The following is a 26,801-nucleotide window of genomic DNA, read 5'->3' on the forward strand; positions in this document are numbered from 1 at the left end:
CATTATTTGTTTGGTTTACGATTATGACATAGATGAGGCTCGAGAGCTAGCCATGGCATAGGATGATACCTAATGATATTTTTGTAATTAAATTGTAATGGGTGCGATTTTCCAGAAGGAGGGGGGTATGTATCCTTATGTAAATCCTTAAAGAGCTTAAAAGCTGTCATATATAGGAGAGTGACAGGTTGTCAAGGAATGTAGCCTTGCCTACCTCCTACACTTGTGGCATGAGATCTAACGTTGTTGGACATTTCGTCTGGTGATCTCCTTTAGATAGCTAGGTTGTAATGTTGTGATTTAGTTAATGAAAGTACTTTGATTTCTTTCTATTGGTATGTTTTTACTTTGCTTCACTCCTTTCCCTTTTGTGGCTTGTTTAGGGTTACTCCTAGCCACTATGTGTTAGCGAGTGTCGTAGAGACATTCAATTGAGTAGGTCTGTGATAGTAGGGCCTAAAGCCTCAAGGCTTGACAGAAAGAATCGTCCCACCTTGTGCATTATCTTCGTTACTGGGTCCTCGACGAACTAGTGGGTCCATGTGGAGGTTTGGGGGGTGTCAACTCCTAAGGAAATTTTTTAAGGCTATAGAAATATTTCTGTAAACTACCCGTATAGGGTTTTACTATAAATTTGTAGTGAGGATTCTTTCGCTTTAATTGAGAGAGGTGTGAGGGCAAGTGGTTGCAACCTATTATCCATTGATGGTGAAGCAAGTATCATCTCAGCATGGATGTAAGCAATATTGTCTAATTACATAAATCCTTGTGTACATCGTATGATTGTTGTTTGCGATTTCCATTCTTTTGTGCATCATTTTAGGTTCTCGTTTTTCTATATCTCTCAACTCCCAAGTCCTAACCAAAACTTAGCAAAGTTACGTTCCTTGTAATTTGTATTGAACAGAAAAAGAGACAACAAACATGATATAGAAATTATGGGGAAGAGTTCTCTGTCTGGGAGAGTGGCCCTTGTGCCAACACGAGAATCTTTAAACGAATGTTATTCAACTCTTTTTTATAGAGATGTAAACGGATCGAATACGGATCAGATACAAATCGGATGTGATCGGATCCGAATATTTCGTGACCGAAAACGGATATCCCTAAATAGATATAGATGTGAATTGAATTCGGATTTTGAACTATCCATTTACATCCCAGACTTGTGTAACCCAGACCATCCTCCCCCGACAAATACGATTTCACTCTCAATCCATGTCTCTCAGCTATCGTAGTCTCATGATTCTCATTACCTTATACCTTGAAACGTGTTGAATCTTTAAAAACCCTCAAGATCATTAACTATTTAACTTTTTATTATTAGTTGGATATCTATTTGGATCGAATAAAATTTTTTTTCCTAGATTATTCAATTTTTTTTCCGGATATCCCTAAACGAATACATCTCACCCCTGAACAAATACGAATGCAAATCGAATTCGAATTTTCAAATATGCGTTTACATTCCTACTTTTTTGTGCATCTCTATTTATGTTTTTGCCTTTCATTTATTAATTCAAACCAAACCCATCAGTCTACGCAAACAAATTTAATAAATGAAGAAACTAGTTATGAAATACTATAGATATATAACAGAAAAGGAAATAAATTAATTATGATTTACAATATGTGTATGAAACTAGTTAAGAAATACTATTTGTGATTTGCATGTCCTGTTGATACGATCCTTCCTACCCAATTCCTTTCAACCCTATATGCACCTGCCGACATATGAGAAAAGGATTTGTGGGTGACAATCCAACTAATTGGGTGGATAGTCCCTTAATTGTACTATGTGGAAGGATGATATCGGCATGCAATAATCATAATTGATTATTTACTCTAAAGCTTTTTGTCTTCTTATCCCAATTTGTTTTGTTTTTGTTTTTTTTTAATGTTTATTGAGTGGTCAAATCTTCTTCTACATCTGATTAATAGAAACTAAATAAATAAAATTGCAATTGATATGTCACCCAATCAATTTGTTTTTGTTTTTGTCTTTTTTTTGGGGGTGGAAAAGGATTTTTGAACCTTTTTCAAAGAGAAAATTTATCTACCATGTTTTGTAATTTTTTGTCCAATGAATGTCATTCTCATAGTCGGATTTTGGGGGAGGGGATCCCTAAATGTGTCACCAGTTAAATTCATTATTATAATTCAATCATATGACTCACCATATATGAGATTTTATCCTTTATGTTTTTAACTTTCTTGAACTTAATTTTGAAATTATTCTAAGACAAATGTCATAACGCATATTGCACTAAAATTTTCACTATAGTCAATGAAATGTGCATAATATGTTCAACAAATTTAAGTACCCCACCAAACTGTGATCTGGCGGTAATCAGGATGTGATGGAAAGGATTCTAGATATCAACATGGTGGAACCCTGACTCCTTTGTTCAAAATTCCTATGCTTATTTTGATTCGGAGAGAAGGATTTATATGCCACTTGCGCGTATTGAAACCTCCTCCCACACCAAATCAATGGACAAACATGAGTAGGGTTGTAAACGGATCGGATTCGGCTCAGATTGTGCTATATCTGCATCCGCATCCAATTAGCTATTGGACGGATTCGGATAGTGCTAAACGGATACGGACACAGTTACGGATTGGATATTTTATCCGTTTACATGTAAATATAGCTTTTCGGATAGCTATAGCCTATCTGTATCCGCATCCGTTTAGCTTTCAGACGGATTCTGCTAGTGCTAAACGGATACGAAAACGGATTTCAGCTATTCATTTACACCCCTAAACATGAGGAAGTGCCTCAAGATTAATATGTAGGATTCCACATGGTCAGGAAAGGGAGGGACTGTTCTACAGGCAATGTGTACATCATTTTTCCATTTATTTGTCGAATGAAAGGATTTTTCTGATGGTTTGTGAAATATGAAAAGTTGATATAACAATTCTAGTTCAAATATGTGGGAAATGGTCCAGGTTGACCATATGTCAATTTTTAAACAAAATCAAATAACATATTATTTTTTAACATTTTTCCTCATGTTTAAAATTGTCCATTTCTTTGGAAAAAGTAGATGGCGTCTGTACAATTTATTTCATATGTCATAATTTGATTGGGCGTTTGCCATATTTTTTTGTGGTAGTTATAATTAATTTGAATAGTTTACCAAAAATAAACAAGTATATAAATATTATAATTTCACATGTGCACTCAATAATATGCAAGACAATGACAAATTTTTCATAATGAAAGTCATTTTCAAATTATTTTTAAAAATGTTTTTATATCCCTAATTTAAAGAATTTTTAGGATAAGACAAGAAACAATGAAAAAGTGTCGAGTTCTAAATACACCTGCAAAGGTGTCATTTAGACAGGCCCATTAATTAAACAATTAAAAGGGTTCAAGCTGATTGCAATACATATGCATTAACTCTAAGATTCACGCATGAGCCCCGCCCATTTCAGAATTGGGAACACTTCCAAGTCTTGAGAGAGAGAGAGAGAGAGATTGTGATATTGGGTGTGGTGAGAAACTTGCAGAGAGGCTCTATCATTAGCAAACATTTGATTTGTTTAGGGTGATTAAAGTACGCAAAGATTTCTAGTTGTATTAATCGATCCGAATTTATGAAATCTTAGGAAGCTCAACCTAATAAATGACAATTATTAAATAATTTGATATATAAGTTAGCATATATAATTTGATTAATATACGAAATTGATTAGTCAACTAAGGGGCTCAATATGCTCATGGTCTGCATCAAAGATTAAAATGATGAAGCAATTTTTGGATACTCTTTGTTGGGAACAATTTTGCAGTTTAAAGTAATTTCTTTTAATTACTGGATAATAAAATCTAAATTAATGGAAGGAATACAATATCTGTAAATAAGGGATCCTGAACTGTCCCTAAATAATGTGAAGAGAACTCCATATGTCTTCCTTTGATGTAGTTGTAACTGTTATTTGGTGATGATCAGGGTTTTAAAACTCAGAAGCCTGATCACTATTCCTGCCGATCACCGGTTGATCCTTTCTAGATTTCTAGGGTTCATGCGAGTTTCAAACGGTTCCGGCTGAATCGACATTGAAATCTTAAACTTGATGATGATTGCTTGGACCTTTTTTTTTTTCCAATTGTTTTTCCTTTCTTTATGTACCAAAAGAAAAAAATCTCACCTAAACGTAGAAAGAAAGCAAATGAATAGTACACAATTCCAACTAAGTCATAATAAACACATGAAGCTGTTTGTTAAGATCCGGAGTGACTAAAATGTATGTAAACCTGCAAATGGAACTTTCAGAGCCCCTTTAAATAACTTCTTAAGCCCATAAAGCATTGCTTTCGCCCTTGCATTTGAGTGCGACCTGCTCCTACTAATTTAATCAAGTATAGTGAATCCGGCAACTATCATGTGCCAGACACAAGGGCTCGTATGACCATTTAATTTTTTTTTCCTGCTTTTCTACATTCTTTATAGGCTATGGGTTACGCATGCACTCTTCATAATTGATTTGTTAATGCCTAAAAGGTGACCCAGTCGCACATGATGAGGAAACTAAGAACAACATGAAGGGTTCATCACCCCCATTGAGATGGCTCAAATCAAAGAGTCCACTCAGGCAAAGATGCACTGCAATTTTCATCAAGAGAACTTTCAATGATAAACAACAAATAAAAATTGATTTAAGGAAAACTTCTTCATCACTATACACATGGAACCATTTCCTTCCATCACGAGCATTAGAAGTAATGATCTCTCTCATTCTCTGGGCGGAAAATGCTGCTAAATGGGGGATTACTGAATGAATTCCCCCTTCTGGAATTAATAGGAAAGCTCTGCTTCACCCCAACTTTACATTTTCAGTTGCTCTCCAGTGAGCTTCTTCACCGTAGAAAATATCAACCTCATTTCGTCATTTCTCCTCCATGTTACATGAAGCAAAAAGGCGATTTCTTTGCTGTCTTAACAAGAATCTGAGCACTCAAAACAAACTTGACTCCTCTCTAACTATGCAAATGATCTGACAAATTAACAAGTTGACAAAACAATGTTTCAGCCGCAGAGCAGAAGTATATAATTGAAACTAAAGAAAGGCGGAAACAAAACAAGCAGATGCTATCAGCACAAGAAAACTAAACCGCGATCAGAAGCAGGGCAAACATTCAGTCCAACAACAGAAGTGTTATGAGTAACAATGACCAAGAGCTAAGCTACAAGACTCTTGTTGCTTGGATTTCACTGCCCCGTGCCTGAGAACTTGTATATAGTTCACATTACTGTTTAAATAAACACATTTGAAAATATTAAAACGTCATCACTTATATATGTACCCTAAAGTACACGGATCAAACAAAATCGGACGCGAAACCATATTCATCAAACAAATTCAGACACAACCATATCCAACAACTATACACCCTGCCTGGCAAGATAGACAATAAGCTGTATGGAATTGAAGCAACAAGAAGAGCGTCCAGTGATTCACATTAAAATCCTGCTAGTTGATGACTAGAATGAAAATTTAAGTCACAAAATTCAGAATTAGCAATTCAATACCTGGTGATTATGTCAACTGGTGACAGAAGAAGCAACATCAAGGCCACTTCTACTACGGCCTTGCCTTCCCTCAAGATCATAGATTGTGTTTTTCAGTGCTCTGTTTGAGAAAATCTCTGAACTTGCCGTTGAGTCACTATGAATCTCCGCCAGTGGATTCACAATAACACCACCACCACCCCGTTGGAGCCGGAATCTCCAGTTATCCATCCTCAAAGGTTCCGAACTGCCATCTTTATCAGCAACATTCCGAATAGCAGCTAGTGATCCCCCAGAAGAAGATAAACTTGAGCTTGGGTACCGGCCTTCCGTTCTCCTCCAGAATTTTGAGCTCAGGAATTCTGCACCAGGTAACTTACAGCATGTGTTCCCAGCTGAGTCAGTGCCTGATACCTTTGCTGTCGACATGGCCAAATCGTAAGAAATCTCATCCAGGGCCAGCTCTAGACCATGCACACGTGTCTCTAGAGAACGCATCCCATTCTGTGAGCTCCCAATGAACTTCTGAATTCAAGAATTGAACAGGAGAGTAATCATCAGAGAAATTCTTACAGTTAAAGGACACTAAACTGTAACCTTATTCCTAAAACATTATCATAAATGGATTGACCATCCTCAGATAGGGCCAGATCTGATTGTCCTATGTGAGACAAAAATATCTGCCCACAGGGTTCGTTTCTAAAAAATTTTTTAGGCAGTGGACATCCTAGGACTCTGCTTTCTGAAAGCTGTGAACTAGCCTATTCATGGTAAAATATAACATGATGCATGATGCAGATCCTTGATAAAAGTAGAAAACATGGGCCAAAGGCCATCAGAAATATTGCAAAAATAAGACAACTTGCTCTCATCCGAGAGTAGTGCAACAGAAGGGACTTGAAACAAAGAAATACAGGAAAAATAGAGCGAAAGAAGATGATGAACTTCTTCATGTTGCAATAGGATTGCATTTACTGAAGTGCTGGTCCATGACTTGCATGCTGTAGAAAGTTTTATTGGAGAATAAATTCTGAGATTGAATGGGACTGAAGAAAGGGCATTCTATGCATATACTTAGCATGTTCATGGATATTTTGTTGACAGGGGACCGAAGCTACCATAAGCCAACTAACCCGTCCCACAAACCAAGGACTTGGAATGTCTGGAATATTGAAATGCTATTGTTAAATAAAACAGCCCAGAAATAATAAGAACAGTAACTGAGTAATTCTAATCAACATATTTGGGGTTGCAGCAAACAGAATTGTGGACACATAAAGTAGATCATAAAATGCAATTCATGAGAAAGAGGAACCCCAATAGGGGATAAACAAATCAAGCTCCACCAGCATACCTGCAGAAGATCTAACAGACTCGATTGCTGGTTCTCAATCTGAACCAGTTGCTTGCGGATCAAGGACAGGTCCTCGTTGTCTTTCTGGTTCCCATACATCTCAGTGGCATTGCTAACTACAACAGTAGAATCAGAGCTCTCGTCCTGAAGTGGAACCACACGGTTCCCGGACCTGAATCCACCAAACTTGTGTGTCTTGTCATTGTAGTTCTTATTAAAGAGAACACGCTTTGTTTGAGGTTTTAAACTTGCATTACACTCATCTACCCCTGATTCTAGACCTCCCCCATCTGTCTTCTTAATATCATCCTCGCATACAACTGTAAGAGAGGAAGCATGAGGTACAGCAACCTCAACTTTCCAATCAGGCAGCTTCTTGCAGTCGAGTTTACGAAACAGGGCGGGACTTGATTTACTGTCATTACTCTTCAAAGGGGACCTTTTTCTAGCAATAGTCACAGATGAACTATCCGGCGGAGGCGACCTGCTTGCCGGGATTGCTTTCTTCCTCGTTTGAGGAGTTTCAAAACCCAGAGTACCAGAGCTTCTGGGACCTGGTGGGAAGCGCCCGTCGCTTGCATTTTCTGTCAATTACGTAAACAAGAAAATTAACATCGGAGAGGTGTCAACAATGGATGTCAGAGTTCAACAACTACTGGTAGAAATAAAAAGAAGATAAAACGTTAAAAATGCAAGGGCGCAAACCAATAGAACCGGAAGAAGAAAAGAAATCCTTCATGCGGATGCCCAAATCTCCAAACATTGATGTAATAAGTACCAAAACGGCCCCAATTCATATGTTACGTGAAGAAGACTCAAATAATAATGGTGGAAAGAAGGAATATCAGTGATCCTCTTGAAGACGGATGCTAGCATTAGCAGTTTTCAATGAAAAGTTAAAAGCAGACAAGCATGAAGTAGAAATCTCGTACCTCTTGAAGAAGATATCGATTGCGATGGCTGTGTAACCTCGTCAGAAAGTCCAGGAACATCCTTCCAGGCTTCCAACATCTGATTCATGGTTTCCCGAACAGCCTTCACCTATAGCATATTAGATCCAATAAGGTCAAATAGGATAAAATTCGAAGATAAACCAGGAACCATAGTCATATTTACAACGACAATGGAGAAACTGGAAATGTTGGCCGACCTTATCGAACCTCCGAGCGTCAAAAGATGCCAGGGACGAGGTCTTAAACTCGGACAATTGATCCCTCTCCACAATAGCAAGCTTAAGTAAAGCCTCAGCGGCAGCCTTCCTCGCGGCCCAATCTTCACTACTGAGGAACTCCACCATAGTAGGAACCAAATTGGTCAATACATTACGACTAGAGGCACCGCCGACCCCAGCAATGCTGCCAATGAGCGCTAACAGCGCCGGTTTGGCCTTAAAGCACTCAGCCTTGAGTAACTTCAGCAGCCTCGGCAAGAGTTTCTGCAATTGCGAAGGCTCCGGATCAGGCGAAGCCTCGATAGCGGAGGCGAGACAAAGCGCGGAACCGATCTGAGCGTTGTAGTCTTGTTCAAGCAGGAGAGCCTCAGTTAAAGGCTTCAAAAACGCAGAAAAGGGGGGCTTAGTGATCTGAGAAGCCATGGTCGTGACAGCGTCGATACAAGCCTGCCGGACGGCGGAATCAGAGTCCCTGAGGCGGCGAACGATGTTAGCTAGCATTTTGGAGACGAAAGGAGAGAGAGCATCGCCATGAGTCTGAGAGATGAAACCAAGGAGTCGGACACATTGTTTCCGGACAGGACTCTTCTCAGAGGAATCTGTATCGTAGATACAATTAAGGAACGGAGTGAAGGAGTCGTGAGAGAGGTTGCGGGCGATCGATTCGAGCTCGGAGGTAGCAATAGCGTGAGTATCACGGTCAGAGAGCTTGTTGAGGTTGATGATGACTCGTTTCTTGAGATCGCGAGTCGAAGCGTTCTGTTGAGGAGTCGGTGAGGATCGCTTTGTGACTGCCATTGTCGCCGGTGATTGGGAGGAGTAGTAGTACTGCGGAGTAGATCCCGGCATTGACCGCTTCAGATTAGAAGCGGTGGCGCCACCGGTCCAGTGTTCGGTAAAAGCTGCTCCGCCGCCTTCTCTCTCTCTCTTTCTATCTAATCTCTGCAATTAGTCCTTCAAGATCCACGCCGTGGTTTCGAATTTATATATATAGTTGGGAAACAGACAATGAAGGGGGGGGGGGAACGTGGGGAGGAGTGAGACTGGGAACTGAAGAAGAGTATAGAGACGAAGACAGTGCAGCAATTAATCAATTATTTAATGACTCCAAATAGATCTTATTACTTCTGAACGAATAAGCATCGCTGGACGCGACTTTATAATTTTAAGTAACCACTAAACAGTAATATTATTTAGATTTTCAGTTAATAATACGAATTAGTGAAAGTGGTGGTAACCTAATTAAGTGTCGTGCATGTGAAGACATTACTTTAGAGAGAGAGAGAGAAAGAGAGAGAGGCCATCGCCCATCAGATCGAAGGATGGTTTTGGCAGTTAAGAAGAGCGCGAAGAGCGATCCTTACTGACTCTGACACAAGAAGCAGTGATTGTAATATGGTCGGACCCACTAGATTAAAAGGCAAAGGGGTAAAAGAGGGTATTTGAGGAATCTAAAAATTCCCTATGACTTGTAATAGTCTCTCTAGAGTATCCAGGCTTTTGATCAAAAGATTCTTACCAAAATAAAAAAAAAATAAAAAGATTTAGAAACTGCTCGAACGATAAGCAAGCATGTGATAGTGCCAGTGTCTTATCCAGATTTGAAGGTTCCAGCCAAGGTATTAGTGTACAGTATCGGATATCGATCATTTCAAAAACAACCCGGTATCGATATGAATCGATTGTATCTCATAAGTTTATCTGTGGGTTTTCTTAAAAATAGATTTTTTTTGTCTATTTTACGCTTTCTCCGTACTGTTCCATCAATATGGTATCAGCCAGGTATCAATATCAGTCACCTTCAAAATCATGTAATATCGACTGTATTGGACGATCTAATATCGATACCTCAAACCTTGGATTGGTGGATTGGTGAATCGGTAGGGATCGATTGATTCTTAGTCATTTTCTTAGTAAATCATTTTGAATAAGACTGATTCATGGATCGTGTTATACCCAAATATAACCATCCAATTGAGTTATGCCACATCGATGAGATGTTGCAGCCCAAGACCTGATGGACCACTTCCACAACTCGAACCAATGAGGGATCTACTAAAAACAGCCTAAAACGATAGGCATGGGATGCACTTTCCTTATGCCAACCTAATCCTATATAGAAACTACTAAAATAGAATCAGGAGATAAAAGGACAGGGAGATCACACTCCCAAAGGGACTCTACTAGTGATATTCTTCCCAAGAATAGAAATCACCATATTGGGACTTTCTCAAGGACTGCCTTGCTCATCACTAACTTTATATATATTCAGGTATAACTCTTCATAGGGGGATCGACATCTTTACTATTCTTAATTGTTGCTTAAAGAGATCTAACTTAGGCATCGGAGAATCCCAACTGGTGAAAATCGACTCTCTGGTTAAAACCTTGGTTCCAGATCATCATGATTCATGAAGGTCAGGCCCAACCATGATTTTAGAGATCGGTAGCGGATCGGTGGTTTGTCCAATTCGGATCGATATTAGTGGTCCTAAATTCCTTGGCTGATCATGTATTGATGGATCGTATGGACGAAGGGTAAAAGTGTAAAAAAAAAGCTGTTTTTTAAATGAAAAGATAAGAGTAAATCTATCCGATCGGATATTGATTCCTAAAACCATGGTCCGCCCAACTCAAACAAACCCATTTGCTCCTCATCTGGAGCAAAATTAGAATCTCAGAATCAGGAATGAGATTGATTTCTGTCGATTTTTTATTTAAATTGGATCAGAATCAATCGAAATCGACCCAAATTCAATTTAAAAACTGTAGTAATTAGAATCGAGAGAGAAGAAACGAAGATTTTCACGGAATTTTTTTGATTTAAAAGCCTTGTAGTTCTTGCTACAAAAGCTTTTCTGTTATGTTACCGAAAATTAGAAAGAAAAATAGTAATAAATGAAGATCAAATAACATTAATGATCGATTTCAAAAATAGATTATGAAAAAATCAACATTAATTATAGGGAGAATGTTCTCTGTGCCGCAGTGCAGCATGCACCCAGGCACATGGGCATTCTATGCCGGAGGCAGGGTGATCATTGCATCCACCCTCATGTGCCTGGGCAGAGGCTGCGTTGCGGCATAGAGAACAGCACCCCTTAATTATAATTGGGGATCAACTATTTTCTAAATGGGTCGGCAATCTCTATGGGAAGCATGACCCCTGCATGCATGTGGGGTCCAATAAGAGCGCACGCATTGGCATCATGAGATAGGATTTCTACCTTTCATTGGGGTGGGGGGGAGGGTGATCATTTCACTCCATCTGTGTCTAGGCATGGGCGATGCACTCCCCCCATAGAGAACTTTTCTCCTTTCTAAGTAGTAGATCCTATGCATACATGTTTTTATCCTATGGGAGGGGACCCATCTCTAATCTTTAAACTTTAAAGTGGGGGATGGGATCAAACAGATATGAACCATTTGATCCTAATGGGGATCACTTTTGGTAACATAGGGGGGCAAAGTCTGGATTATTTGAAGTGGGACCCATGAAATGGGGACTTCATGACTTGCCAACCTACCTACCCACCTAACTATATAGCCCCACATGTATTACATTAAGTGTTTCACTTTCTGTCAATAAGCTTAGGGTGAAATGGTTTACCCAAAAAAGCAAAAAAATAATAAGGGTGAAATGTCGAGTGTTAATCTACCCTTTTCAACTACTTTAGTAAGTAAGAATCCCATGTGGATTTAGAATTTAGGGAGAATGTAATTATTCTGCCAAGGGGGGATAATTAGGGTGGGAAACAAGGGAAATGGAGGGGAAAAGGAAAGGAAAACTAAGGCATGAGGTACTTATAATTACTTTTACCCTGATTTTAAGGGAAGATTTAGTTGACATTCTAAGGGTTTAGAATCATGTGAACCCATAAATGAAGGTTAGTCCTTTAAAGTCATATCTTCTGTATCAGATTGGATTGAAAATTTTTGGACTTTGATCAAGGGTAAATTTGTCCAATATGGCTCGCTCTGTGCCAATCTATATCGGTATCGTATCAATTTTGAAGGTGACTAATATTTGATTTGGTACCGTACAATAAAATCATGCTCCTCCTCACATAAAATAACCTCTCTGCCTCATATGTATGAAACCATTTCGTCGCTCTTCATTGGTAATACTCCCCAATGCTAGTTGCTCAAGAACCCTCTCCTATAATGTATATCCTAATGGCAAACACACCCTCACATAGTCTGATCATATTTTTTCAATTTTTTCCCATTGAAATTTAATAAATATATTCAAAATTAATTCTCTAAATTGTATCAACAAAAGATATAGAAAAAAATCCTTGTGAAATGTAGAATATGAAAGAGAAAATAAATAAAATTAAGGAAAAAGAATGCTACTTGGTAACGTGGCTGGCATGGCTCATGTGCCTAAAAGCAAAAAAAGCGCACAAAAGTGTGTGAAGGTACCACCCTCGCACCTTGGCCCCCCACGAAAACAAAAAAAATGGCATATTTGTTCATTTCTCTATGTGTGCTCTCATTGGCCCATACATTGGTGCAGGCACTACAGGCCCAAACAATAATCTCTTGCCTATAAAATTAACTCTTTGGGTGAAGGGGATCTCTTACCATATTCAAAATAGGCTTGATATGCTTGTGAATGTAGGAATAATCCAAATAAAGGAAGCCCAAATAGTAAAATCATATTTATTTTTTTGAAAAAAAAAAGCTACATGATCGCATGGCTCCTATGCCCAGACACAAGAGTGTGTGAAAGTACCACCCTATCCTCCATGAAATAAAAAAAACCATATCTGTGGTTGATGCCTTCACATGCGTTTTCATTGGCTCCTACATTATGTGTCCAAATAAGAAGGCGAAGTAGCTGCAATGTTGTTGATATGATGGCTTATTGAAACCCTTTATAAAATTTCAGATTTTTTTATCGGGAGAGGATTTTCTCAGCAAGTAGCATACGAGAGTGCACCAATAAGGTTCGATAAAATGATATCGTACATAGGAGGGTAGCATGGTAATTTCACATGAGGAGGAGAGAGAGAGATAAACACAGAGGTGCTACCATACGTTACCCTAGAGATTTTGAAAACCTTTTTTCTTTTTCTTTTTTTGAGAAAAAGAAGGCTGCCAAACTGCATGGTGCCTGTCCCCAGCATAAGAAGAGCAAAAATGACCATCTTGGCCCTTGTGAAATGAAAAATCACATCCCTATTGGATGCCCTCACACATGCTTTCATTGGCTCTTGCACTGGTGCAGGGGCCACATAGCTTGCAACGATCCCCCTCCCTTTTATGTATTTGGCAAGTGATCGTTGTCTGTTCAAGTAGCACTTGTATCAACCCGGGGCCAATGAGAGTGCACATAGAGACATCAATATAGATGCAATTTTTTATTTCCTGAGGACAAGCTAAGCGGTACTTTCGTGTGCTTTTGTTGCCACACAAACACGTAACATGGTTGTTGTTGTTTTTCTTTTTTAAAGAAAACTCATTCAACAAGAAATAATTATCAAAGTGAGATAGAAGCAAATGAGGCCCACATAAAACTTGTACCATAACCCAAACCATCAAAACATCATAAACGTTTGTTTTTTTTTTCCTCCTCTCGCTGTCACAAAAAATGAATTTACACAAAACTCTTTACGCAACCAAACACCACCTACATCTTATGGAACTTAAGACCCCATTCTAAATTAGCAAAAGAGACCTATTTTCATTTCTAGTTTCTTTTACATACTACCCAATATAGACCGACCACTACCACCCACCGATCAATCTCCAAATTTGAAAATCAAATCTAGGGTAGACTATATTTCTATAGAGGTACATGGAAATGCCTCTCACCAACCCAATAAATAGAATGTAAAACTTGAAGTGCCTAGGATTTACAGGATTCAGATCCTCTATTGTCGAGTTGCCTGGTATGACTCTATTGCCAAGACACAGCAAGGCGGTAAATGACCACCTTACCTCCACTCGGGCAAGGTGTTCGATCAGAGGTAAGGCGGTCATTCCTCACCTTACTATGTCTTGGCAGTAGGGTCCTGCCAGGCATCTCGACAATAGAGGATCCAAATTGGGATTTACATGATATATGGGTCCATGTAAATCCAAATTAAAAAAAGTAGTGAAGTGCTAGATTTAATCACAAGAAAGTGGCAAAAGTCATGTAGTACTATTTTGATTCTATACGGAGATTTGAGTGTTAGAAGAAAACATATATTGAGAAGAGTGAAAGAATGAATGAAAGAAAATTAAGGAATGATTCTAGGATTGGGGAAGGGATAGGATCAAGGAGACAACACGTGAGGTTCGTGACTTAACAGAAACATTCACGTGAGGATGAAGACAAATTTGGGTAGTGGTGGCTGAGATCTGAATCTGAAAGAGAGAGAGACCCAACTAAGAAATCTAATTAGTAACATATAATGCTTATTAGGTATTTCTTGGCATCACTATGTCTAGTGAAATATAACGTTTCACTATTTGTCGTTTGACAATACATGGATTAGTGCATGTGATAGAGGATCAGACAAACATCTCATTGGTATAATTTCAGCTTAAAATGAGTACACGAAGTAATTAAAATTACAAAAAAAATGTCATTTTGTATTTTATATTCATCTCCATTTGATGGGCATTTTAGTACTTTTACCAAAACTTTGAATCAAAGTTTGAGCAACTTTCATTGTTTACTTTGGACTAAAATTTAACCATTGAGATGTATGTGGGGGCTTTTCTATCACATGGATTATTCCACATACTATACAGTAGCATGTAGTGAAACGTTGTACTTCACTAAGCATAGTGATGCCTAGAAAGACCCTTACATATATTATCGTATATTGTTATAAGAGAAAAGTTCTTTGTGAGGGACAAAGGGGTCACAACCAGACACAGTGGGGAGTGAAATGACCACCCCACCCCCAGATGTGGTTGTGCCTTGTTTTTATTATTATTATTATTATTTATTTATTTATTTATTGGATAGTCTGGTTGTGTCTTATTAAGAGGAACAGATTTGGAACCTAAAAATAAGGTTCATGAACATTATCACCTGAAGAAGTTTTGGAACCTAAAAATAAGGTTCATGAACATTGGAGAATGAAAAGTGAATCTATTTGTGTGTTCTCAGGGCCTAGGGCCCTCAGCCCCAGGTAGGGACCAGAGAGAGAGAGAGATGTTAGCCTAATCCCTTCTTAGTGGATATGGTGTTGTGGTTGTGTCTTGTTAAGAGGAACAGATTTGAGAAGCAGAGACCCCAGCAAGAAGGGTGAGGGGGGGGGGGGGCCTTGGGCGGCTACAGAAGCACATGGGGACTACTGTTGGGGGGGAGTTGAATACATATGTATGTGACAAAATGTGAGCAATTGAGTGATTGACCGAGCATGACCCTCTCTCTCTTCCTCTTCCTCTTTGGTCTCAAACTCAAAATTGGTCCATTCCTTATAAATCAAACTCTTCCATGTGAGTAGTCCTTCTCCTTGGCGACACAATCACATGTGAATATGTGATTGAGGGGTACACCTAGGACTTGGAATTGAGGATTATATTTTTATATGGTAAGGATTCATGATACCCCATATGAGGTTCCTTACATACAAACATTCTTTGCCTTCCAACCTTGAGAGAAAGAGAGAGAGAGAGACTAGATAAGAAGGTACCCACTTGAATACCTATCCTTTCAGTAGTCGGATAGTGAAACATGGAGCATTTACAACATCAATACAAAGGAGTGTCTATATATTGAATTCCATTTAAGGGTTCATGAACATTAACATTAATTTTTTTGACCAATTTACCTTTTTCTATTTTGATATCATCGATACCGTATTGATCGGGTACCGATATTGGCCTATACGACCAATCCAATCATGATACCTAAAATCGTGCCCACCAAAAGGTGGATCCTATTCTTTAGGGAGCTCAGCGTCCAACGAGTACCTAAGGGGCATCCAAGGGTTGGACTATACTGCACACATCTCGACTGAATAGTCTCTGGACGTGCTGGGCTTCCTGGAGAGGAGCTCAATCAGAGATTAATTGGATCCCACATGGATTACTAGAGAGGGAAATGAGATGTATCTGATTGATTACTGTGTCAGAAAAGGAATCTAAGAGAATTTGTCTTTTAAAAATATTTTTTTCTTAATTAAAGTAACTTTATTAGATTGAGTTGGAACTTGGAAGTGGAATGGACCTGGGATGACTTAAAATTAAAGAAAGGAGTTGGACCTTTCACTGCAGTTTGGATCTTTGGATGATTTGAGGGCCATGTGGTGAACCTGTCTTCTCTAGAGTCTAGATCACTACTAGTGGTGGACCCAAGACCCCTTCCAAGGGTTCTCTGTCATGACTCTGCACATAGCATGTTACATACTTACATATAATGGTACATTACATTATATTCATCTACACCCTTTTAATGATTTCACATGGAAGCAGTCAAGCAATCATGTACCGGTTTTTTGGCTTCATCTCTCAAATCTAATGAACCATATTTTTAATTTTAGTTAACAATATAGCCCACCAACTAAATAATGATCTTTGAGGCCATGATAGCAATTTAGATCTTTGCATTCCCTTATAATTGTATGCCTTTTTTTAAAACAAAATTGTGAACAATTAAGAAATTGTAAAATAGAAAAAAGATTCCTTTCATTTAGAATTTTTGTTTTTTAAAATTAAGATGACAAAATGGACAGTTGTTTTCTTGTTAATAACTTGTAAGGTGATGTGGAAATTATGATTGCTGGATGTTTAGAAAAATATATGAATTGAATAATGTCAAATTTTAAATCATGATCAATGATTTAGTTTACGATATCAAAATGCAATCGATACTGATATAGATTTGTCATATCAATTTAGATCGAACGATTTTGCACCCCAAGTTTCAAACTCAAAATGGACTGAAACTTGACAGTTGAGCAAATGATCTCAAGGTTCACCTATACACAAAATGTTGCTCAAGCCGTCACTCCCTAAAAAATAATAAGCATAGATGTTTTAATTTGTCTTAGATGATAATGAGCTAAGATGTTGATTAAAACAGCTAATGAAAGAGAGCACTTAAAATGAAAAATTGTTTCCTTTCCCCTTTTTTTTAAAGAGTTTTGTTTAGGTGATAGGTGAACAAGATTATTACCCATTAATGAATGTTTGGAACAACATCTAGTTGGTTGGATTTGATAGGATAACTAAATATGAAAAACTTTGACTAATCGAGGATGGTTTTGAAGACCAATCATTTATTCTATTAGCTTACTAACAAAGAGCCACTCCCTAAAATCAGTTGCTTCTTAAATAAATGGTAGGCAACATCAGTTGTCAACAATATAGGATCCAGCGTGCCCAGCAGCCTAGAGCCGTTGGATGTCTTATTGGGCACTCCTGGCGCATCATAAGAGAGGAGTCGAATCCAACAATACATCTGTGTTGGACCACAGATCTACATATCTATTGATTCTCTTACTAAGATTTTGAACAAAGGAATCGGAATCTTGATTGGTCCCGATTTGATCCGGATTGGTCAGAATCGATCAGATTCTATCCTAACCCGAAAAAGAAACACTCATAGATCGATTAGGCCAATCCAGTTCCGAGTTTTAAAACCCTGTATCTCTTTTTTTTTTTTTTTTGGTAGGAAAAACCCTTTATCTGACCGACTCTTTCTTCGGAGCTGTTGAAGGATGGTTGAGATCAGTCAATGTTTGGCACTTTAATCAGCTTGATATAGAATCCTTGGGTGGTCTACACTACAATGTAAAGAGATTGGGTTACCCACTTAAAAGAGAAAACAAAGTTCATTAATAAATTAGGTTAAGATTATCCAATTGATTTGACTTTTGACCAAGTGATTCTCATATCTGGGAACCATCTAGCAATGGGCACCATGAATCATAACTAAACTTACCAAAGACACTTCACTGTAACCAACGCGTAAGAGGTTTAGGTTTTCTTTTCTCTTACAGAAAAACCCAAAAAAGGAGGGAAAAAAAATGAATGATTTAGTTATCAAGGGCCCCTGGGCTTGACCCTGGAAAGTATTGTTGGGGTTGGTAGGGGCCAAGGGTGGTAGCCCTGATTCCAGCCATAAAACCATGATTAGGACTTGAGAGGATGTGATCCAGGTTGAACCTCAGACATACAATGCATAAAAATTCTGGTTGAAGGAAGATCAATCAGCCATCAAGGATCAAACAGCTACAGCCATTGAACTAAATCTCGGAGGAAACTGACCAAAATCTCCAACTTGTCTCGGTTTTGGGCATGGCTGAAACGAAACTCATGGCCGAAACAAGATCCGGCATGTCTCGGTTTTGGGCCTGGTCGAAACTGGCCTCAAAACCAAGATTTAGAACCTTGGCTACAGCAAACCACAAAAGCCTAACATTTACATACTTTAACTGTCTAATATTTACTCAGAACTTAAATTAGGATCAGACACATTGAAGAAAATGAAGGCTGAGGCACTGTTTAGCAGTTCTAGGAGCACTACTAAGTCATAAGCAGATTTTCATCCTGGCCTGTCAAGATAAAGAAAGAACTCCTAGGACATACTTTAAGCAACAATATGAAGTTTCTTCATCATCTCACCAGTGGGACCTTTGTTTGTGGTTGTGTTTGAAATGGAAATATGAACTATAAAGATAGGGACTTCATTCATCTAGAAAATAGATCCAGGAGGCCTTTTTTCTCCACATTAGCTTTCTTTGAATTTGTCCTTTTTGTCGATATGGTGACCTGAAACCATCATCAAACCACAGTGACAACACAATGCACCATTTTATTGAGGTCTGGGCTCAAACCTTTGCATAAACTTACCAAACCAGTTGAAAGCCCGAAACAGGACTAATAATCATGAGACAAATAAATTATGGATTTTATCTGTGTAAATAATTTTGTTTTCCCTCACTTGATTATACATTTTATGCCCAACCTCCCAGCTTTCTCAAGGAGTTTGGTACTTACATAAAGGAAGACCTCTTACTCCTTCACCTTTGTCCACCTGAAAGCATGCCAAAAGGCAGATTGTGTATGCATCCAATGCATTCAATGTCAATGTATTAAAAAAAAAGTGTAATTATTTATGCTTGACTTCTTTGTGGTTTACGTATGTTGTAAGGTTCATCAGAAATTATGGATCCCACCAAATCATATGTACGATACCATAGGATCTTGCTTCAACCATAGCCCAAGCGAATTTAACAGAAACCACTGCTTTGAATACAACACATACACTTTTCTTATAGGTCTCATACATGCACCAACACCGGATGGAAGTAAAGGGGACATTTCTTGCTGACACAAGCATCATACCCCAAATGAGTCACTCAAAATCAAACTAGGAAGTTTCTTAAAATGATAACCACATTAGTGTAGCTTCTGTACTAGGTAACCTGACACTTACCATTTTTAACAGCCTCTTCCATCACTACCAACACAGCCTAGATAGAAACATCAATTCCCATCGGATGTCTGGAGTACTCCCAAGGCTTCAACATTTTCCAGATGACAGTTGGGACAGGAACACCTCTTCTTCAACTCCTCACTAAGAGAGGCACACAACTCTTCAAAATCAGCAATCTGCTTGTTGGCAGTCAAAGAAACATATCTTGCAGCTCTTGGTGGTGGAGTAAGATATATAGGTATGTACATTAGTATGTTACTTCAGATATTAAAAACTAGCGTCATAGCTGATCGCACGTTGCATTGTTTAACCGCCATTTGAAACATATTTACACAAGAGCTTTCAATTGCTTAGTTAGCTAGGCACATATTCATAAGATAAAATCAGTGACCATCCAATCAGCAACTGTACAATATTACCTTGATAAAAAGGATATTTTGAAATGCTCTGCAGCCCTTTCATTTCATTAAAAACTGCCTCCATGACTGACACATTCCTTTCAGAATCCACAAGCTCCTGTTGGACCTGAACAGGATATCAAGCTCCATAGCATAAAGTTGGGTCATCTCTATGTGAGAATGTTAAGACCAAAAGATAATCAGAAAATCACTTCACATCTACACATCCTGACAAGCTTCTAATCCAATAAAGTCCAGTGTTAGAGCAAGAGACGTTTATTTATTGTTGTGAGTAATCTCCAACTCTCCAAGCTGATTTGTAGTATCTGTAGAAACTGGTTTGTAACCCTAGAGGATCCTCCAGCTTTCGCACATATACAAACAGTGCGGAAAAAAAGGGAAAAGGTTCTCTGAGTCTCCAGGGCAGAGTTCACTAGCACCTCCGTGTCTATCTCTCTCCTCCTCACATGAAATGACTTTGCTGCCCTCCAATGTACAGTAGCATTTTATCGCACCTTATTGGTGCATTCCTCCATGCCACTTGCTCAGAGAACCCTCACCCTTGAAAATATTAAGAATTCTTCAGAATTAGTACCATGCAACGACAACCAATCCCCCCCCCCCCCCACAAAGGAAGCCATTTGAGCACCAATAAACATATTCAGCAGAATTTTTTAAAAATGCAATATATCAACCAAAGTATAAACTTCTCCAGAAGATCTAGATTGTTTCAAGCATTGAAATCTATTCTGTCATTACAGCAACCTAAAATACTCGTAATTCACAGCTTCTGGGTAGAAAATCAAAGAAACATGAAGTAGCCATCATCAGTTCCATGAAATCCCCCACACTAACCAAGCTATAATTTTCAGATCTTTTCTTGAGATATTAAAACAAAATGAAAACTCTCAAGCTGATATGGAAATATCAGTGACCTAGAAACAATGGCAACATAAGAGGATAGTCACGGTACATATGTGCACAATGCTGTTGGTTAAAATTACAAATGACAGACAAAAAATTGAGTTGCAAGCAAAGCCTCAAGTATCTCTCTAGGTTGACCGGTAACAACTTGCAATCCAAACTAGCAAAGAACCCATTATAGAGAATTATATTTTGACCTTCAAAAAAGAAGGTAATCTTTTACATGTCGAAGAAACTAAATGCAGAATTGAAGTTGTTTAGTATGAGAGGTAATGGAAGGGATTTAGATAATAATTTTCCCACATAAATGTTTCCTGGCACAATTTGTAACAATTACCTTGTCCTGGAGGCACAAAATGTGCAAAGTGTAAAATGCAGACTCTAAAATGCCAAGGGGAAGGCCAAAAAAGGAAATGGGATAAGTTACTGAGAGAAGATTGGTGACTTATAATTGAATAGCATAACTTTTGTTATATAGAGTGGAGTGACAGAAGAATTCATGTATCTGAATCCAATTATTGATACCAAATGCAAAGCCTTGTCTACCTTAGATGGCAAACAAGAATAAAACAAAAACAATACCACCTAATTTCTAGATACTTAAAATTATTAAAGTCTGATCATTAAAAAAAAAGTTCTTCCACAAAATTCAACAAAATATAGTGACCAACTAATGAGAATGAAGTACCATTTGTGCACCTTTTTATGAATATCTTCTTCTTCTTCATACTCCTGTTCCTCTACATGTGTTTGAGAAATAATATGTACAAGTTTATCCTCTAGACCTCTCAAAGAAACTTCAGTGTCATGCATTGATTGCGTGTCCTCAAATTCGTTGCCTGCTTTAAAAGGAAATCACAATGCTCCCTATAATTATACAGAGTGGACACACAATAAAGTAAAGAAATACACCCTAGGTAGAACTCTTTTGAAAAAGAAGAGGAGAACTGACCCAGAACATCAAAGTCTCAATGTTTCAATATGTGTTGACCAAAATATTTCATATCGTACAATAAGCTTTTATATTGCAGATTTATATGTAACTCATAAGGGAATTTCTGGATACCCAGACAAGTCTATCAAAGGCTGGTTTAAATACAATATCAACTTGGCGTCTGACCAATAGGTGCCCACTTCTGAAATGGCTAGGCTAGTGTGAATAGTGAAAACTGATCCATTCCAATGTAGCAGCAATTTTAATGTCCCTAAGTAAATAAAACAAAAATAACAGCAGAATTCTACTTTGACATTGAAAATAACATAAAGTAATTTGAAATTGATAGTACTAATTGTTACCCTGAGCACGATAATTTTTACAAAAATCCCACACCCTTACATGAGGTTGATAAAGGTTCAATGTTATCTTGCAAATTGTGGGCTATCATCTCCTGAAATTTCCTGCAGGAGTAATTTGAAAGTTAATGAAACCATAATCAATTCACGAAGGCTACAACATGCAAATTGGAGTAAAATAACTGCTAATAAATTTTATTTGGCAGTATAGCTAGTACAATGCGATTTCATTTGGATCAACATGATGGCTAAGGCCTCATAATATTGGATGCAGAAACTATATTCCAACTCCCTGATCAACCATGCCATAATACCACAAAGATAGCTTCATACAGAAGATAATGAACTCAAGAAAATTTGTTACAGAAGATTCTGGTTACAAGCTCACTTTCTTTGAGAGCTTGCAACCTGTGATTTAGGATTCCCTAAAATTGTCTCTAAAAATTTAATGATGAAACATTAGATAGATCTATTCTTAATGTCAAAGTAGACTCTTAAGATCTGTACTTGAGGAATTACAATTTTCAACTTACAGTGCATATTGCACTGGTGTTATGCACTGACAAATGATAAAGCCAAAAACAAGATAGACAATCGCATGAATAAATCACAGGCAGACCTTATCTTCTTGTTGAGCTCAAACATTTGGCTAATAAATTCTTCTCTGCATCAACAATTAAAGGATTATTTTGAAACTTGCAGACGATTAGTTTGGAGAAATAAAAACAGACGAAAATTCCCTACCGTTTAACTCCCTCGTCATTCTTTGCATGATCCAAGCACAAATGTCAATGCATGAACATTCAAGGGGGGAAAAAAGAAGCTCAAACATTTCTCCAAGAAAAAAAATGAAAGAAATAAGTCATCACAAAATTAAAATAAAAAAAAAAGACCTAAACATGATACCTTATGAGCCTCTAAATCGGATCCGACCTTCGTAACCTCTTCTTGAACCAAAGAAATCCTATTCTGGATGGAATTCGAACAGGTATCGCTGAAATATAGACAAAGACAGATCCAATAACAATCATCAAATGAATGAACACTAGGTCAGATAGAAACCTCTAGAGCTTGAATTGAAGCGCTATGCAGAGCTAATTCGACTTCATATCCTTTGAGCTCCTGCTCAAGAATTTCTTTGAACAGCTTTGTTTCTTCAAGCTCCACATTTCCGTCCTCCAGTTCAGATCGAAGCAGCTCAATTTTCCTTTTGAGACCGCTTACTCTGATTTCTGGACCGCTTGAAGGATTTCAAGGCAGCAGACGATTTTGTTAGCCGAAAAAGAGGATAGAGAACGAATAAATTAGCAGAAACAAAAAAATAAAAAAAAATAGAAGAGAATGGGAAGAACATCTCCACCTCCTTGGGATTTTTCTGAGTTGAAGTCCCGAATTAGGATTTGGAGTGGCTTTTGAGAATCGCCTCCCGCCATTGCTGGACTTTGTGTCTTCTCTCCACTGCGCCTCTTCCTTTCCCGCCTTCCTCAACGCTTTGATCTCTAAATATAGTGAAATTGCCTGGGCCGTCTGGGTCTGGGCTGTTAAGGAATGATGGATATCTCTAGTGGCCCATGTCCATACAATTTAAAGGAAGATGAATGCCAGTATTACCTTCAATAGGCCCATGTGATACAAAACAATAGGACCGATGTATCGTCCGACTAAGGTGCTCTTGTATATTTATTGGACTGTAGAATCATTCGAGGAAGCAGAATCAGTAAACGAATCGGTCTCCACCAATTCCGATTCTGCCGGAATTGTCACAGAATCAGCTGGAATTGGCCCAAATCGTCTTGAACCCTAGAAAAACCTGATTTTTTGAAGCGGGAATAGGCCGATGTCGATCTGATTCTGCTTCTTTGAACCGTGGACTGCAGAGCACGAATTTCTTACTAACAGAAGATGATATAGCTCCTCAATTAAAAGCAGTGCAGGAACAAAACAAGATGAGAAAATGGGCTATGGGCTCAGATTGAAGCTTCTGGAGCCCATAATACATATAGGGGAAGCCCGGAAGGCAATGAAAGTTAATAGTATCATCCAGGAATCCCACTCGGTAGTCATTTGAAAATAGGAGAGTAGCGATTTCATAATTGAGACACCACCATGATAGGGCTGCAATAGGGTCGGGTTGGGCCAGGCTTTTCAAAACCTCAGCCCAACCCTAACTCCCCTTAGTTGGGCCCAGGGCCGACCCAACCCTGACTCAGGGTTTGGAAAATCCAACCCTGACCTGCCCTTGGCCCTAATCATGGAGTGGGGGAAGGAAGAGAGATGCATGGACTGGATTGAGTTGGGCAGGGTTTGGGAGAAAATTATCAATTTTACATAAAATAACACTATAATAAAATATACTATCACTTATTATCTTCATATATAATATATTATACAACAAAATATGTGTGGCATTTAAAGTTTATAATATATATAGTATATCAATATATATATTATAGTATAACTTAAAATAGGGTCGGGCTGGGCCGGGCCGAGCTCAGCCCAAGGCCTCAACCCTAACGCGACCCGACCCTGACTCTAGGCCAGCAATTTCCAGCCCTGACCTGCCCTCAGTATCAGGTATCTCAGCCCAGACCCTGTTCAGGCTCAGGGCGGGTTTGGGCCCACAGGGCCAAACTTTGCACGCCTACCAAGATCCAATCTGTCATATCCTTCACGATCCAAATCCGTGGGCTCTGAACCATCATCATAATTGCCCAATCTTAAAATGGGCCTATCTCGTGAACAAGCCACAAGCATTACCCAATAGGCCTATTCAACCGGATTCTGGACTTATATTTCCTTTTTGGGCTAGACTAGATATTAAAGACCTCCTTATTAACAATTTCAGAAAAGCGGGGTGCCCACCCTGCGTCTATCTCTCTCCCCTCCCCATGGGAAAGGACCACCCTGCCCTCCCATTCAAATCCCCCACCCCCATTGGCCAAGGCTGCTCACTTACCTAGAGAGGGCGGCATGCCCATATTTTCTTTGTTGTACTTCACTTTTCAACTACTGTCTTTAAGTGTAACTATTTTTGTTATGATTTAGGCTACGTTTGGTAACACTCCAAAAATACGTTTCTGATATTTTTCTGTGCCAGTGAAATAGGAAAACGGAATCTATCATTTGGATACACTGGTCCGTTCTTCTGTGCCACTGAAACAGCCCGGTATATTTTGTGTGTTTGAAACATTATTTGTGAAACACCTTTAACCTTGTTCTAACGTCAACCAAATGGAACCTTAGGTCTTACTTCCTGTTATGCTGATTCCTTGGCTTTGACAAATTGGAAAATTTCTAACCAAAAAACAAAAAAAAAGACAAATTGGAAATGGAATCTGATAAACAAGAAGATTTTGGAAGTTGGGTGCATATTTGTGAAGACACTCTTTTGATTCTTTTCCTTTTTTTTTTTATGAAAAATTGATATGAAGCGGTTCCCTTGCCAACTGAAATTGGGCATCATTCAGGAAGATCAAAGCATATAAGTAGTTGGGGAATTTGTAACTAATGCCCTCAACTAGCCCTCAACTAGTTGAGTGGAATTTTTTTTCTTTATTAATTTATTTTTTGGGTAGAGAATTTTCTTAATTAGTTACATGGAATCTCATATTAACTATTTCAAATGTGGGATGGTTGATGGATAGGCTATTATTGTGTTTGACCCACTAACTTTTCCTATGAAATGGGTTGAGCTAGTAGAGCATGGATTTTAGTCATACAATAACAAACTAAGCCTTATCCCATTTAAATGAAAAAAAAAAAAAAAGAAAGGCGCCAACAACTGCCTAGCGCAGTTGGTGAAATGTGGTGCGCGTCATGTCCATACCTCGCACTCAGACCCCAGGTCGGTGGCAATACATCAGAACAGAGCTTTTGGGCAAAACTTTGCCATATTAGGCGGTGACTTGCACGCCTCTAATACTTTGGTCCTTGGGGGAGACAGGCTGTGTCTAGTGAAAGAATGGATGAAGACCGGCGAACCCCCATTAGAGGAACACCCTTGAATGGTTCTTTAATTTGGTGGCCACATCCAAAGTACTTCAATTTTTTTAAGGATTCACCAAACCATCCTTTCACTTTTCAAATTGTTTGTCTCAACGGTCACACATCCTCTCACCCACTATAGTCATAAAGTAGTCGGTCACTACTCACTAGTGGGAAATTAGGAGGAAATAGGGATCACAGCAGGAGAGCCTCCGTTGAAAACTTTATTAGTCACATTGCATTGCAGCATAACAGACAGAGCCAGGTTCACGTTCACGTACGTGAACGTGAGCCCAGCTCTAAAAGACATTGTAGGATGTTAAATGGCTTTTGGCTCTTCTTGTTTATACTTTATACATAATAGGAAATATGGGGTTAGGTCCTGTTCTGACGTTCATGATTCTTAATTCCTTAAAGTAAACAAAATCCTAATTCCTAAGAGGAAGAAAAATAATAAAAGAATTTGATCCGAAAATTTTATTTTGTCTAAAACGATCCTTACATAAGAGGATCGGATTACAAAGAAAACAAAACTTAAACAAAATAGGAAACGAAATAATATAATAAATAAATTAGGAAACTAATATTCTTGAATCGCACACAGAATTTCGAAAACTATGAACAACCCATAAAAACGTGCAAATTTGACTAAATTCTCAGTCCGAAGAATTTATTAGACAGTCTATAGAGCATTGATTGTCATTTCCACTACAACTTCCGTAATTTCATTCTGACAAAAAAATTATGATCTTCAAAAATTGAATTA

The 26,801-nt window shown here is 38.4% G+C and overlaps 2 protein-coding genes across 6 annotated transcripts; both read right to left on the minus strand.

Annotated features, from left to right (window-relative positions):
- Window positions 1-4,631: 4,631 nt before the first annotated feature.
- Window positions 4,632-8,994, minus strand: LOC122671459 (TORTIFOLIA1-like protein 4). 3 transcript variants are annotated; one of them, XM_043868677.1, is made up of 5 exons: window positions 8,027-8,994; window positions 7,809-7,917; window positions 6,877-7,460; window positions 5,544-6,044; window positions 4,632-5,007 (listed from the first exon to the last, which is right to left on the minus strand). In XM_043868677.1, exons 1-4 carry the CDS (start codon window positions 8,894-8,896, stop codon window positions 5,556-5,558), a joined length of 2,052 nt encoding a protein of 683 aa, XP_043724612.1. In that variant the 5' UTR covers window positions 8,897-8,994; the 3' UTR covers window positions 4,632-5,007; window positions 5,544-5,555. The 3 variants fall into 3 exon arrangements, with proteins under 3 accessions (XP_043724612.1, XP_043724611.1, XP_043724610.1); XM_043868676.1 differs by having other exon boundaries at window positions 4,632-5,011; window positions 5,551-6,047; XM_043868675.1 differs by having other exon boundaries at window positions 5,544-6,047.
- A 10,198-nt stretch (window positions 8,995-19,192) lies between these two features.
- LOC122671460 lies at window positions 19,193-23,550 on the minus strand. Of its 3 annotated transcripts, none has more exons than XM_043868679.1 (9): window positions 23,412-23,550; window positions 23,114-23,283; window positions 22,958-23,020; window positions 22,796-22,815; window positions 22,671-22,715; window positions 22,095-22,156; window positions 21,458-21,597; window positions 19,873-19,961; window positions 19,193-19,616 (listed from the first exon to the last, which is right to left on the minus strand). In XM_043868679.1, the coding sequence occupies exons 1-9, from the start codon at window positions 23,482-23,484 to the stop codon at window positions 19,487-19,489; spliced, it is 792 nt and encodes a 263-aa protein (XP_043724614.1). In that variant the 5' UTR covers window positions 23,485-23,550; the 3' UTR covers window positions 19,193-19,486. The 3 variants fall into 3 exon arrangements, with proteins under 3 accessions (XP_043724614.1, XP_043724613.1, XP_043724615.1); XM_043868678.1 differs by having other exon boundaries at window positions 21,458-21,600; XM_043868680.1 differs by lacking the exon at window positions 19,193-19,616 and having other exon boundaries at window positions 19,624-19,961; window positions 21,458-21,600.
- Window positions 23,551-26,801: the final 3,251 nt, after the last annotated feature.

The sequence above is a fragment of the Telopea speciosissima genome, chromosome 8 (genome assembly GCF_018873765.1).
Source record: "Telopea speciosissima isolate NSW1024214 ecotype Mountain lineage chromosome 8, Tspe_v1, whole genome shotgun sequence".
Lineage (NCBI taxonomy): Eukaryota > Viridiplantae > Streptophyta > Magnoliopsida > Proteales > Proteaceae > Telopea > Telopea speciosissima.

What these genes read in the sequence shown, in the direction of transcription:
- LOC122671459 (XM_043868676.1), bottom strand. Translation starts at nt 8,896, where the DNA reads ATGCCGGGATCTACTCCGCAGTACTACTACTCCTCCCAATCACCGGCG. An exon ending in ATCGATATCTTCTTCAAGAG is followed by an intron (nt 7,461 to 7,808) that starts GTACGAGATTTC and finishes CGTAATTGACAG; the next exon opens with AAAATGCAAGCGACGGGCGC. An exon ending in GTCTGTTAGATCTTCTGCAG is followed by an intron (nt 6,048 to 6,876) that starts GTATGCTGGTGG and finishes TCTTGAATTCAG; the next exon opens with AAGTTCATTGGGAGCTCACA.
- LOC122671460 (XM_043868678.1), bottom strand. Translation starts at nt 23,484, where the DNA reads ATGGCGGGAGGCGATTCTCAAAAGCCACTCCAAATCCTAATTCGGGAC. An exon ending in CTTCAATTCAAGCTCTAGAG is followed by an intron (nt 23,021 to 23,113) that starts GTTTCTATCTGA and finishes AATTCCATCCAG; the next exon opens with AATAGGATTTCTTTGGTTCA. An exon ending in AATGACGAGGGAGTTAAACG is followed by an intron (nt 22,716 to 22,795) that starts GTAGGGAATTTT and finishes TTGTTGATGCAG; the next exon opens with AGAAGAATTTATTAGCCAAA.